At 41.4% G+C, this 14227-nt stretch overlaps 1 protein-coding gene across 1 annotated transcript; it reads right to left on the reverse strand.

The window, feature by feature from the left end:
* Positions 1-397: 397 nt before the first annotated feature.
* LOC102220070 lies at positions 398-13594 on the reverse strand. Its single transcript, XM_005800194.3, has 9 exons — positions 13420-13594; positions 10296-10392; positions 10034-10208; positions 7597-7742; positions 2949-3125; positions 2442-2558; positions 1817-1903; positions 1244-1391; positions 398-1151 (listed from the first exon to the last, which is right to left on the reverse strand). Exons 1-9 carry the CDS (start codon positions 13431-13433, stop codon positions 1135-1137), a joined length of 978 nt encoding a protein of 325 aa, XP_005800251.3. The 5' UTR covers positions 13434-13594; the 3' UTR covers positions 398-1134.
* Between the last annotated feature and the right edge of the window lie 633 nt (positions 13595-14227).

Here is a 14227-nt window from a genome sequence, read left to right on the forward strand (position 1 = left end):
TGGTCATTCTGATTGAGTCTTATAGTTAATGAAAACTGGTTAAGATTTTGTTTTGAGATTTCTGTAACAATGGGTTTGGGCTTATGTAACGCCTTCATTTTAATTAATTAAATACATAGGTTTTTGCACATTACATTTTAAGACAATTACATTTTTACAACGGCTCCGGCCTGAACCTTTGTATTCACGCGTTTCTAGTACGCCAAGTTGCTTTCTATCAAAATTGCTAAGAAACTGAAGGAGGAAGGATTAAAAATATTTACTATTTGGACCGAATCTTGGATGCCGTCGTCGGCTTTTCGAAGTTTGAGCTCAAACTCTTGTAGAAACCCTCCAGAGAGATCTGTCCCGGGACTCAAATTACAGCAACATTTACAGACAAATAAACGAGGAGCACTGGTTTGGTTTGGAGTTTTATTAAGAATCCAGTATATAAAAAACATCGAGCGCATCAAGGTGCAGAGTGACGTTAAGAAATCTGTGAGTGAGCAAAAGTAGTACAGAAGACAAATGCAAATCAGTCCGTCACCAGTGGGGAACGTTTTTCACTTTACAAAAAAATATACCAACATCCCGTTTAAATATTACAGTGTATCTTACAGTGAAGGTACAAATAGAAATCTCTTTGCGGTTCCTTAAGAAACAGAGCAGATCAGTGGAATACTTGTAGCGCAAATAAGAAAGTCCAACAGAACTCCAGCAGAGCTCTGTTTAGGCTTATGTGAAGGAAAATAAACATAAATATAGCACTTTTAAGTCACTAATAAAATCAGGCAAAAATGATTTCCAACCAAAAAGAAGCCTTTGGCCTTTTATGTGCTGATTATCTGTGCTTTTAAAAACATAATTAATCAGACTAAAAACAATTTAGATTAGAAAACAGCTTAGCACACCGACCGATTCTAACGCAAGGTATGAATGCAAAGCTGATATTTCATCCTGTAAACAGACAATCTGGTGAAGCTAAATTTAGACGAACAGCTCATTAGAGTTTAATAAGTGTGTAAATAAAATGCTTGGTCAATGCTTTGGTAGAGTTAACGCTGGATAAAAGTCGGAGCTCCACGTTCATTGTCCCGGTTGCAGAAGCTGCGGCGAAGGTCCTCCATGCAGCGGCCAGCCGATGTGGAATCTCTAGTTGGATGTAAACACTACGCACAAAAATACACGACAGCATGAAATGAAAGACTAGACGGGAGATTCTCAGCTTTTCAGAGCGAGGTGCTTCGGGTTTACGGCTCACTTCTCTCTCTGAGGCCCTGTCCGAAGCTCTGCACCAGCCTGATGAGGCCCCACAACAAGACGCCTTTGATCAGCAGCGAAATCAATGCTCCGGTGACGGTGGCCGCCTCCAGGGTGTACGTCTGGTCGTGGAACCACTTCTCTATCACCTGGGAGAAAAACCAACCGCGAGTTTCTGTGTTGCTATGTTACAACTCTATGTTTGCTTCTTGCGATTCTGATGGTTTCAAAGACAAAACAGTTCTTGGATGTGAGAATACACATCCGAGGACTAGGATGTAGTTCCTTTCCTGTGTGAAGAGCAGGTGAGGCCAGTTATTTTTTTTTATTACTTACAGCATGTCCAGGAACAAAAGAGACTTTGGGGGAAATTAGCCAAAAGTGTTTCAGGAAGGAGCGAGGGAAAGCGTGGGGTCTCTGGTTCCATACCAGACTTTGGGATATTTTTTTTTTGTCCGTTTACTGCCATTAAAATTCTCAAAACCCTTCATAATAAAAGTGTTCAAGGAAGATCTTCGGGGTAGATTTACTATCACAGCATAGCCATTCTCTAGAGGAGTTAATATCTACGTACCGAGTACAACAGGTAAATGAAGAAGGCCACTTCAGGAAGGTTCTGCACCATGAAGACCCAAACCAGGACCTTGGCTTCCTTCAAAACCTGAAAAACAGTTGAGCTGTTATTCTAGATCTGTCGGTATTAGAAGGTTTTATGTGATAGGAAAGGAAGTCAGTGCACACAACTCTAATGTAAAAAAGGGCAGAAGAATAGATGGGTTCTAAAGAACTGCAAACAATTAGGGCTAACCAACACTACCAAAAATATTCCTAAAATTGAATACGGGCTAAGCCAATTCAAATCCAAAACGCATTCGGTTTTCTCACATATTAAATTTTAAGTGTATTTCGGCGTGCTCGTCACTTATCAACATTGCCACACTTTCCAGATTTGTTTTTGTAGCACAAATTGAAGGCAAGATATTGAAAAGTTCAAGGAGTTTGACAACTTCAGCGAGGCTCTGTTACCGTCTGCGGAGGTTCATTTTCTCCAGTCTAAAGGTGAAAGCAGGGATTTAAAGAACTGCGCGTTAAAAAGATTATTTGTGTAACATTTTTTTTTCCAACCGTTGTCACCCTGCAGCTGATCATCGTTCCATGCTTTCATCATCATCATCACCACCATCATCATCCTCTCTCACCGCAACAGCTCCGACGACGGCGGTGACGAAAGCCCAGAACACTCCGACTCCCAGGATGATGGTGTTGGCAGCGGACATGGCGGAGGCCGACGTCGTGATCAGGATGCACAGACACAGCTGAAAACATCGCGGACAGGACACAGCGATTTCAGAATGAATCCAACGGTGTCAGAGGTCAGAACGTGACGCAGCAGGGGCCAGAGGAACGTGTGTGTGTGTGTGTGTGTGTGTGTGTGTGTGTGTGTGTGTGTGTGTGTGCAGAGGTCCAACATGGCCGCCGCTACATGTGTCGTGTCCCTGGTTTTCTGAACAGGCATGTCACGGAACCGGAAGGACGACATTCGTTAAACATTATTGTTGTGACCGTGTTTGGGCTTTCGGCCTCTCTGTCTTCGTCCACAAACCTAAACTGGACGTCCAGAGGCTCTCAGGAGCCCTCGGGTTTAACCTGCCGAGCAACGCTGAGGAAAAACAAGGCGAGGAGACGGTTTAATCCGGCAGACTTACCTGAGCCTGCAGGTCAAAGGTCACCATGGAGAAACAGAGGTTGAGGAGGAAGTACTGCTCCTGCATGCTCTCCAGGGCCCCGCCCACACGGAACGCCATCATGTTGGGCCTCTGGATGAGCACCGTGGTGCAGAGCACATGTATGACGCCCAGGCACATGATGCACACGAAGCGAGCCTGAAACACAAACGGGAGCTTTGAACTCCGTCGCTCCCCGTGCATCGGGTACTCAACGATCCGACTCGCAACTCAACCGACAGCAAGGTTTACGTAAAAATGAGCCCACGCAATTCCGCTCGAGTTTCATCTCTTGTCTAGCGCTCCGTCTGGGATTTCTGCCATTCGCCTGGATTTCTCCTGTAGAATCTCAACAGGGCCAGTCAGGGAACACAAGGAGAATTTGTGAACGATGGCTGCTCTGTTGTAGTTTGGCTGTAGTTTTAGCAGTGGCAGCGCAGGAAGAGAACAAAGCGTTGTTTAGCCTCATCCCATCTTAACACAGATGGCCAGTCATCCCAGTTTCCTAAATCCCAGTTTCTATGGTGGGTTTGGGGGCTTCAGGGTGTCTCACACCAATTATCACCAATCATGGTCAAAAAGTTCGATTTTAGTCTCACCTGAATAATAGTCAACTAATTTAGAAATCAATTCATCGTTAATTGAAGCATCCAGATAAAAAAAAAAAAAAAAAAACACCCACAGTTTAGTAATTAAGCCAAAACTGTACTTTTATATATATATGATGGACAGATTAATCCGTTATTAAAAATAATAAATAGTCGTAGCTCTAATAAATAGCTATATAAAAAATTCTGATTTGAACTTTTTTTTAATTGTCTCTTTTTGAACAATAAAAATCTTGCATTGAATTGAATGAAACCAGTCTCAGGGATATGAATTGTTTTATTGTTCTCACCACTACGTGCATCAATCAACGTCCCAAAGAGGGAAGTTGGTCTGTCGTGTTTCAGAAACGTTTCATGTTTTTCTTTTGTTTTCAAACCTCAAAACAGAAATAAATAACGCCGGCTCTTTAAAACTGGCCAGGCGTTTCTTATGGTAGACATTCATTAAAAATACTTCAACTGTCTTTTTCACAAAACGCCACGTAACATTTGCGTCTCTGGACGGGGTTTTTGTTCGGCTGGACCGAGGGCAAAGTGGTCTCTTCGGTGCAGCTCCTCCAGAGTCACTCTGGCCTCTCTGACCAGCCGCTCTGCCTGCCAGGCCTGTGCTGCTCAGGAAGGATGGACTCAACAGTTGGATGTTCAAAGCTCGGCGAATCGTTTTGTGATCTCCACACCTTCCTCCCCGAGCTGTCCCTGCTCGGCGTTCAAGACGCTCCTGCAGACACGTTTGCTCCGCGGCGGTCGTCGGGGTTCTTTCTTTGCTCGCATGTTGTGTTTTAAAATGTGGAAAGTGTGCATTTTTTAAACTTCTGCGGAGAGCCTCCGAGAGGTCGGCGTCCTCCCCGCAGCAGTCGGAGCGATCTGAGTTTGGAGATGTTGACAAGGCGAAGTGGAGTGGGGTCGCCATGCAGAGGTCACCCAGGCGACTGCCTACTGTAATTAAGACTGACTGCTAATGGCAGCTCTAGATGACCCGGTTTAAAAAAAAAAAAAATCCAAACTATTCCTTTAAAGACGCAATCTGCAAGCAAAGTCAGAAATGCCGAGCATGCAGCGTTTCCTGGAGCTCTCTAGGACTGATTGTCATGAACTCTCTACTACAGCAGCACGTGTCGAGAAAAATAAAAATAAAAAAAGGTAAGTTACAGCTGGCCAGAATCACTGCAGCTCTCCTGTGCTGTCAGATCGCCGTGACTACCAGCAGACAGCTCGGAGGCAGATAAACCGGCTTCATGTGATGCAGGCCGAGACAAAAAGATCAACCTGACGTTTTTTAAAAACGCTCAAATTTCACTTTACAGAGCAACAGCGACACCAAGTGGAAGAAAGGAAACTAGCAGCCCGTTCAATGATGATTTGAGGACAGGTTGTTGGTGATGCTTTAATGAAGTTTAAATTCTAAAAATAAAACTGTGCCATTGTAGCTTGCATACAGTGTGGAAAAAAAGTATCTGCGCCCCCTGATGTTGTTCTTCTGTTTGTCGTTTTTTCTCAGACTCCCATGTTTCTGACCGTCAAGGCATTTTCATATCACAAACACACCAGCAAGTCCACTTCTTTAAGCCAAAAATAGTAAAGGTTTTGCTATGGTCTAGTCAAAGTTTAGACTTAAACCATATTGGAAGCTATAGCATGACCTTTAAACAGGGCATTTATGCTTGAAAACCCTCCAAAGTGGTTTAATTAAAGCAATTCTGCTAATAAGAGTTGGTGAAGATTCTGTTCAAGGCTGACAGGAAATTCAATCATCATTTAATATCTGCCTTTTGTATTTTACTCTGTTAATATTTGTAAACAAGAGCGAATAAGAAGAGTTAAAACCTGCAACAGGCGGTAAGGGGGCGGGGGGAACACAGCGAAAACCCAGCGGCTGAGAAACGAGCTGCACGTTTTCCTCATTACACGATGGTCCTAATGAAGAGCCTCAAGTCTTCAGGTAGACGGCAGGAAGTTTCTTCTGCCAAATTAGGTCGCGATTCTGACTGAGACGCAAAACCCTGCAGGTGTTTTCATGGCCGGGTTAACTTGAGACGAGTCGCATGCAGCGTTGGCAACATTTACTGCATGATCTGCAAGCCGTCCCAGGCTCGTCTTGGGTCTCAACCTGCTTCATGCGTCCCTAAGACGTTTCCACACAGCGGCCCAGCAGAGCGTCGCTCTTAGTAACCCGGAAGCCATGATGGCTGCAGTCAGGGGCCACAGGAAGGAAAAAGGTAAACACACAAAAGGTTCGAAGTGAGAACACAAAGTGTTTCTGTAAACAAAGTGCATTCTCTTTAGGACTTGAAGCTCATGGTTGGGTAGAAGTGAGTTTTACGGTCGATGCTCGTTATTTAAAAGTGGTCGCCCAAAGTGAACATAATGTAGCGCATTCATGTAGCATTTATTCACCAAAAACACCTTTTAGCATTATCTAAAAGATTTCTACACATTGGGCTACGTTTGGTAGAGTTTTGGGTCAAAAGTGGAAGTTTTCCAATGTCTACAGAAAGTGGAAGTACCCACTAACTGAATTTAAATTCAGCTTTATGTTATTTCTAAGATATGTTTATTGTTTGTATCCGACTCAAACTCTTGCCAGCTGCCTCGCCAGCGTCGTCCCAGTGTTGAGTCTTGCTTGCACGGCTGACATTGTCACAATAACAAACTTGAGCTCCGTCTTTTGATGTCCAAAAAGTGCTTTGCTGTCAGTGCAAAAATCTTTAGCCACACAGTTTAAATATGTAAATATCTTCATATTTACCATAACTTACAGTTCCTCGTGGTATGAGAATAGTCAACAAGTATTTTTATAACGTAAAAATACTCAACCGAACATGTCCTTATTTGTGTTTATTAGTTCTTATAAAATTTTAAAGACGTTAATAGTTCTCCAGATTTTCTAAATGTCCTTTAATTAAAGTGTCTCATTGATTTTAGAGTCAGTCACATGTCTGACAACACCAATGTTTTTTTGGTAAAAACACAAAATACTAACTTGTGAATTATTAAGGCAGAAAAAAAGGCTGTTGTGTCTAAACTTATTAAAGAAGTGAATTCAGCGCAGATGTTTTGACTCTTTCTTACTAGCAGCTGATAATCCAATCATCAGCTGATGATTGGATTATCATCAACTGATAATCCAGAGACAGATCCAGACTTGTTTCTGAGACCTGATGCGTCTTATTTTTGTCCTTTATTTTCCCCCATACACTAATGTAATGTGTGTGCTTCAGAAATGGGCATAAAATTAAGGCGAAAAACTGTCAAAAGACAAAGAAGGAGGAAAAAAAACAAAAACAGAAACACACTCCCTCTGTAACATCACACTGTTAAACTATAAAGTTGAACAAATCAGGGGAGAAATAAAACCCAAAATGTTTTTAGATGTTCGCTATTTAAAACCGGTGAATTTTCAAATCATCCACTTTTTTTTTTTAATAACTTGTCTTAGGTTATGCCACAAACATTTCAGTTGGATTTTGCCCCCAACGTTGTCTAGTCCAGCCGGAGTACCCTCATTTTGGTTTCTTTTAGCTATTCAGAGGATTGAACGTCTAAGCTAAAGGTCACGAACTGATGGGCAGACGTTGCTCTCCAGGATTATTTTTCACCGTTTTGCCTCAGTTGAATCACGACCGGCGGCCTTAACCAGGTCAACGAGGTCTGCAGCGCTTTATGTTGTTGTCGATTCGCTTTTGGTGTAATTTTTGGAATTGCATACATACTTGGACAATTCGCCACAGTTTCACATTTTCTCACTTTAGATCCCTGGAGGTCCAATCACAAGGAGTGCAGAGGCGTTTTAACAGGACTGTAGTGACGCTTCGCTAGTGTGTTAGAAAATAGCTGGAAACGCAGCATTCTGGGTATTCAGCTGATCAAAACAAAAAGGACAACATTTCTCATAGAGATTTGGTTTGCTTGTTAACATTTTGATATAATCTTTTCTTTCCTTATTTACCCTCTAAACCGAAGACGATTTATGCATGCTGACACATGTAATATCCCCGGCCTTAATAGTGTGTTCAGCGACTCACCAGCACCTCCTGTTTGCCCTTAGAGCCCACCACGGAGAAGTTGACCACCGATCGGATCATGACCACCAGCACGCTGAGCACAAACGCCACCAGCTCCTGTCGGTTCTCCTGCAGCACGCCACGGCTGATGTAGTAGATGCAGAACACTGAGGGGGAGCAGAGGAGGAGGAGCAACTCTCATCTTTTATGTTTGAGAAGTCGATAAAAATGTTAAAAAACGTCTCTGCTCATTTCACCGTCCTGTTGCTGCCTCGTAAAGTTGCGCCGAAGGTTTTTTTCCGGTAGCTAATTCCGTTTGGCCTCCGATGAAACATGGGTTTTGAGAATCTTTTGCAAATGAAAATCTGAACTCTGTCTTCAACCCCCAAAGATCCAGCTTCGCACATCAAGGTCTCATGATCTCAAGATCTAGGTGAAATGTTCTACAGATTACACACGGATGGATGCCGGAAAGCATTTTTTATGTTAATTATGATGGCGTTCCAATTACAGCTATTTAATATTTAAAAATTAAATCAGACGAATAAAAAACTATTCTTAAAAACAGAAGTGTGGGCTTAACAAAAAGTGCAATACTTAATATCTGGTTTTGTTATTTTCAAAGCACTTTTAGCCTGGAAAACGAGATTCTTCATAACGTAGATTCTAATTCATTGAATATGACTGTAAATACTAACTAGGCTACTTCTAAAGATGGCTGGTTGCAAATAATGATTTTTTTTTAGTAACTGATTAGCCTATTGATTGTTCTGACGATTAATAGATTAATGATTAATCAAATAAAAAATTGGCAGATTCCGCAGATTTTTCATTTAACCACTTAAGCCTTTTCTTTTCAATATTAGAAATAAATTAAAGATGCAAATAAACAAATAATTCAACTCCTTTCTTAAATAAAACAAAATTTTTTATTGCCTATTAGGCAACAACACAGCATTCCTTTAGTTCATTTTAACTGGGTGAATATATAAAAATAGCAACTTAAGGAGTTTGGGGCAAAACATATCAACAGACAAAGGTATTCATATGTTAAATGCAAAATGTATATATATTTTGTACAATTTTCACTTAATTACTGCTCTGAATATGTTGTTTGTTTGTTTTGTTTTATTTACATTAAATTGCCTTTTTCTGAGTCTGTATATACTACAGTGGAAGATTGATTACTAAATTAGTTGCCGATTATTTGAATAACCGATTCATCGGGATTCATCTGATTAATCGTTTCAGTCCTAAATGCAAAACACAAGCCATTAAGACTATTCAGTCAAAGTTAAATACATGAAAGCTTTTGGTAATAATGAAAAGAAACATGAAACATGTTTGAGGCGTGAATAATTTTACAAGACCCAGAGAGCTAATTTATACCTATATTTGGCAAAAGTTGATCTGGGAGACAGAAACTAAACTGAACCAGTTGAAATGATTCAGACTCGTTTCCCTTAATGTCATTAGTGTTGCTTATGGCAACAAAGAGCTGAAACTTAATTACTAGAGCACCACTCCCTTGAGTTCCTCCTTTAAACTACTGTTCACCCTGGACTTTCAACTTTGCGGCTGAAAATACAAGCGGTGCTCGTCTCCACCGTTCTGAGTGCATAAAATAATTTCTTTTTAAACGACCTGTTCCGGTTTCACTGTGAACGTTTACCGGCAGCTCGGGGTTCCTGATGAGGACGGACAGCGGAGAAAGAGGAAACTGTCGTTCCAAGCAGACTTGGGAGTTGAGTTGTGAGTTTAAGTTGGCTAATCGAGTTGGGGGAGCAAAAGCCCAGAGTGTTGCGTAAGCAGAATAAAAACAAACGAGGCGTGAGTCGCCTTGATAAAACCCCGCTGGTGTCTGACAAGCATCCAACGTAGCACGTTGCGATCCTTGATGCACAAGTTCATGACTTCAGAAGGAAACAGCGTTCAGAAACCGAGTCGGCAGAGGCTTATTGAGGAGGAGGACGGCCGCCGCGGCGTGAAACCAGAAGAGGAAGTTGGGATTTTCAGTTTTTGAATGAAAGCTTCAACAGTTTTTCTCGCAGATTTGATTCGTCAGCTCTTTTTGAGCTTTCGAAAAGAGTCACTTTGCTCCAGTCTCTTCACTTGTGTCTAAAATAACCTGCATCACTGCAACCATATTCGTGAGGAATTATTTAGGATGCAGCAAAGTAGGCTCGTACTTTGAAGAAACTAAAACAGAGAAACTGAAAGTGTTTGTTAAAAACGACGGCAGTAGAGAAGCAAAACTTCATTCTGATCCGAACGGCGGAGGAATTGTTTTTCTTTTATCAGCGTGAGCACAGGAAGACATCAGTAATCCTCTGTGTTCACCTCCTCCACAGTTTGCGCCACACGATTACAGCAGCAGGACTTCTGCTTTCAGCTCCGAGCGGAGGCGATCGCAGCGACCGCCTCGCTCCTTGGCGTCAGGCAAACGTGAAGCACTCACATATCCCGACCAGCTGGATGAGGGACACCGTGAAGTTGTCCTCGTCGGCAACGTCCGTGTCCTTGTGCTGCTTGTAGATGCTGGACACGGTGAGGCTGAGCAGCGCCAGCAGGGACACGACGGTGAAGCAGAAGTAGGTCTTCACCAGGGCGGACAGCTCCGACCACGACTTTATCTGCAGGACGGAGGGGACAGAGAGTCTGAAACAGGCAGTGGGAGGGAGGAACAAATTTGTGTTGGTGTAAAAGGCAGATCTGCTCACCGGTCCACATGGCGTAGGAATCAGACTCTGGTGTCTCGGCCTCAGGTTTGGAGACAAAAGATCTGGGCTCTGGTGCTGCTGGTTGGCCAACAACGGCCTGAAAAAGTCAGCACATTCTGAAAATGTCAGGATTTTCTCTTGAATAAAACCTTAAAAAAGCAACAAAAACTTGTAAACTTTTCTTCACTTGTGCAGAACCCAAATTATTTCTCACTATGTTAGGAGAAATATGGTAAATGGACTGAACATACAGTACAGACCAAAAGTTTGGACACAACTGTGTGTCCAAACTTTTGGTCTGTACTGTATATAGCGCTTTTTCCAATCATTTTGACCACTCAAAAATGATTCACATTCACCCAGTCACACTCACAAACGCTCACACATTTATACACCGAGACGCAGATAAGTAGGGTTAAGTGCCTGTTTGATCTCCCTACAACACCTCGGCATGCTCCAGGATGTTCTGCTGAGGGGTCTCCTCCCAGACCTGGATTAAAGCATCACAAGGGCTCTGAGGATTTCATCCCGGCGCCTCATAGCAGTCAGGGTTCCTCTGGCTGGCACATGAAGGGCTGTGCAGCCCTAAAAACAAATGCCTCCACATCTCCCGGTGTCCAGGACTGCTTCCTTTACGCTCTTTACGCTTTGCAGACAGAGACAGCAAACCTTCTTGGCACAGATTGGTGTGCCATCTTGGATGAGCTGCACTATCTGAGCAACTTCACTGCTCGATAGGAAGAAACACATTAACAATAAAAATCAGACCGCAGTAGCAGAGGGTTGTTTACCCTGGATAGCAAATGGGAAAAGAGAAAAATACCTGAGGAGAGATTCTGCAGTTTTTGGACCGAATCATTTGCATTCATTGCCAATGCGGAAGGATTACCTGAAAGTTTGCTCTGTAGCGAGAAGTTGTCAAATAACAAACCGTACTTTCCGGACTATAGAGCGCACCTTACTAAATATAAGCTGCGAAGAATCCGGTAATGTCTTTCCACATATCCAGGGAAGGCATGCTAGCTGCCGCGTCAAGATTAAAGTTACATCTTACATGCCCGATGTTGAGAAGCTGTCCAGTGATGTCCGTAAACAAAACTCACATTAAACACGTTAGAACACAATCCTGCACACAATAGGCACATCTATTTAGTAACAAAGTGGTTGATTTTATAAACTGATTAGTGATTTTTGTCAGTATATATTTAGAATGACACTTAGCGATATATGGATATATGCACAGTGGTGCAGTTGGTAGCACTGTTGCCTTGCAGCAAGAAGGTCCTGGGTTCGATTCCCGGCCCGGGGTCTTTCTGAACGGAGTTTGCATGTTCTCCCTGTGCATGCGTGGGTTCTCTCCGGGTACTCCGGCTTCCTCCCACAGTCCAAAAACATGACTGTCAGGTTAATTGGTTTCTCTAAATTCTCCCTAGGTGTGTGTGTGTGTGTGCATGGTTGTTTGTCCTGTATGTCTCTGTGTTGCCCTGCGACAGACTGGCGACCTGTCCAGGGTGACCCCGCCTCTCGCCCGGAACGTAGCTGGAGGTAGGCACCAGCAACCCTCCCGACGCCATTAGGGACAAGGGTGAACAGAAAATGGATGGATGGAAATGGACTTAGCGATATTATTGTGTTTAACATCCTCAGGTCCGAGGATGGTTGCGTGTCAAAAGAGAAGAGGATGCTGCTATGTCTTACCATTGCACTGACTTGCTTGGCATTTGCACAGAAATCAAACTTGAACTGTATAAATTTAATTGTATATATTTTACCTTTTCAAAAGGCTACTGGTTTATTTTTTTATAACCGCAGGCTGAATTTTATTGCCCAGTTAAGGGGCACGTTATGCATGTTTCGTTTTTTTTTTTTTTTTTTTTCCCGATCACACACTGAACGTGATTATTTACAAAAAGCGATCGTTATGCAAGCTGCATTTGGGAGCAGATTTTCCAAGAATAACCCTTTCCCTGTCGACCTTCATAATAAAAATGACATTAAAAAAATCTGATTTCTTTGTTGCATTTCTTTAATTTTATCAATGCAACGAAACACAATACATTAATATTGTAACGGAAGGTCAACTTAAAGCACCAACGTACAACAGAGTCAGGTGGTGCGTCATCCAGGACGCACTGCAGGGAAAATAAACATTTAATCATGAATGTTTATGTATGCATGCTAATTATGTATAAACTTAGTCATTTTTGATAATAGGCTGATATAAACACTTAAAGCCTGTTTTACCTTCATTATAAGCCTTATATAAGGCTTTTAATTTTTTTGCGGCTCCAGACAGATTTGTTTTTTTTTGGCTCTTTCAACATTTTGGGTTGCAGACCCCTGTCTTACATTTTGGACTGAACCATTGCTCTAACAGTGGTGGACCTAAAAATTACTCTTTTTTCTCTGAGATGTGTGGCAGATTTATTTCGTTCTTTGTTTCTTTTGCCTTTTCATATTGATATTGTTTAGATACAAAGGTTTCTTTTATGATTTCTTTGGGAGGGACCATTCTAGACTTTTCCCAGATTCGGGGGTCCGGACCCCCCTGAACACCTCGGATTTCCGCCCATGGAAAGTTGTAAAAAATTATAGCTGCATTAAGACCTTTACGCAATATTCAGTATGTCAGATAGGGTCGTTATTGTTATTATCTTTAATAATAACACTTTGATTAGAGGACAGTTTACACAATGTTTTCTTAGATATAAACAGACTTACACGAGTCACATCCTTCTCTATTTTCATGCAACACTCCCAGTTCCTACAACCACACGTTTAAACACACACTGGACTTCCCCGTGATTTCAATGTTCAAGGGATGATTTCCAAATTCAACAATGACTGAGAAGAAGACATCTATGCGTGTTTCCGTGTAGTTTTTAGCTTAATTTCCTCCACATGACTCCCATTTCCCTACAGTACAGTCTGAATTTCCCAGCGTTCCCAGTTTCTCGCTGTTTATATTCTACTGAGCTGCTGTGAGCGACTATAACTTGATAATAATAAGAAGAAAACAAGACGACCTCCACACATATCCGAACAGTTTCTGTCTGATATTTACTCAGTGCGCAGCAGACGTCATGACAAAATGATAAATAAACACATAAATGAAGCTGCTGACCTCGTTTCGTCCATTTCCCCCACGGATGAACCCGGACTTTACATTCCTGCGACCTGTTTTAACCTCCGTGACCAACCCTGATCCACTCAGGCTCCCTTTAACATTTTACTCTCCAACATCCACAGGAAAAACTCTTCGTCACGTTTTTTTTTTTACTGTATTTGTTCTTTCTCCACTGCCCAGAGGTGCTCCTGCCCCCTAGAGGACACAGAGGAGCAGTACAATTCAATATCGTGCAAAAGACGTAAGATTTAATTATATTATATTTATAAATTATTCATTTATAAATATCCAAAAGTTTATACTTTTTCGCCTCCAGTGTTAGAACTTTGATTTTTTTTTTCATACAGCGCACAATGGCCCAATATCAAATGTTTTCCAAGCCAATGTCAATCTCTACACCAGAGAATTATTTTTTACAATACATTTCTAAATATTTTTCCCCAAGCCTTCATTCATACATTAAAAAACTGTCCGCACCGAAGAGACATTTTGGTTAAAAAAAAAAAAAAAAATAGAAAAAAACCCCTCAAATCTCTAGATTTCTTTGGATAAATAATAATAAAAATAATAATAACATCAAGAAATTAGATATTTAAAAAAAGTAAAATAATTTTTATAAGAAAGTTTTACGTTTTTTCTAGTGGCCAATACGTGGAATTATATATATATATATATATATATATATATATATATATATATATATATATATATATATATATATATATATATATATATATATATATATATATATATATATGGGGTTTTTTGCTAAGATGTAAAATACTTTACATTTTTTAGATCGTGA

Source organism: Xiphophorus maculatus, chromosome 1 (genome assembly GCF_002775205.1).
Source record: "Xiphophorus maculatus strain JP 163 A chromosome 1, X_maculatus-5.0-male, whole genome shotgun sequence".
Lineage (NCBI taxonomy): Eukaryota > Metazoa > Chordata > Actinopteri > Cyprinodontiformes > Poeciliidae > Xiphophorus > Xiphophorus maculatus.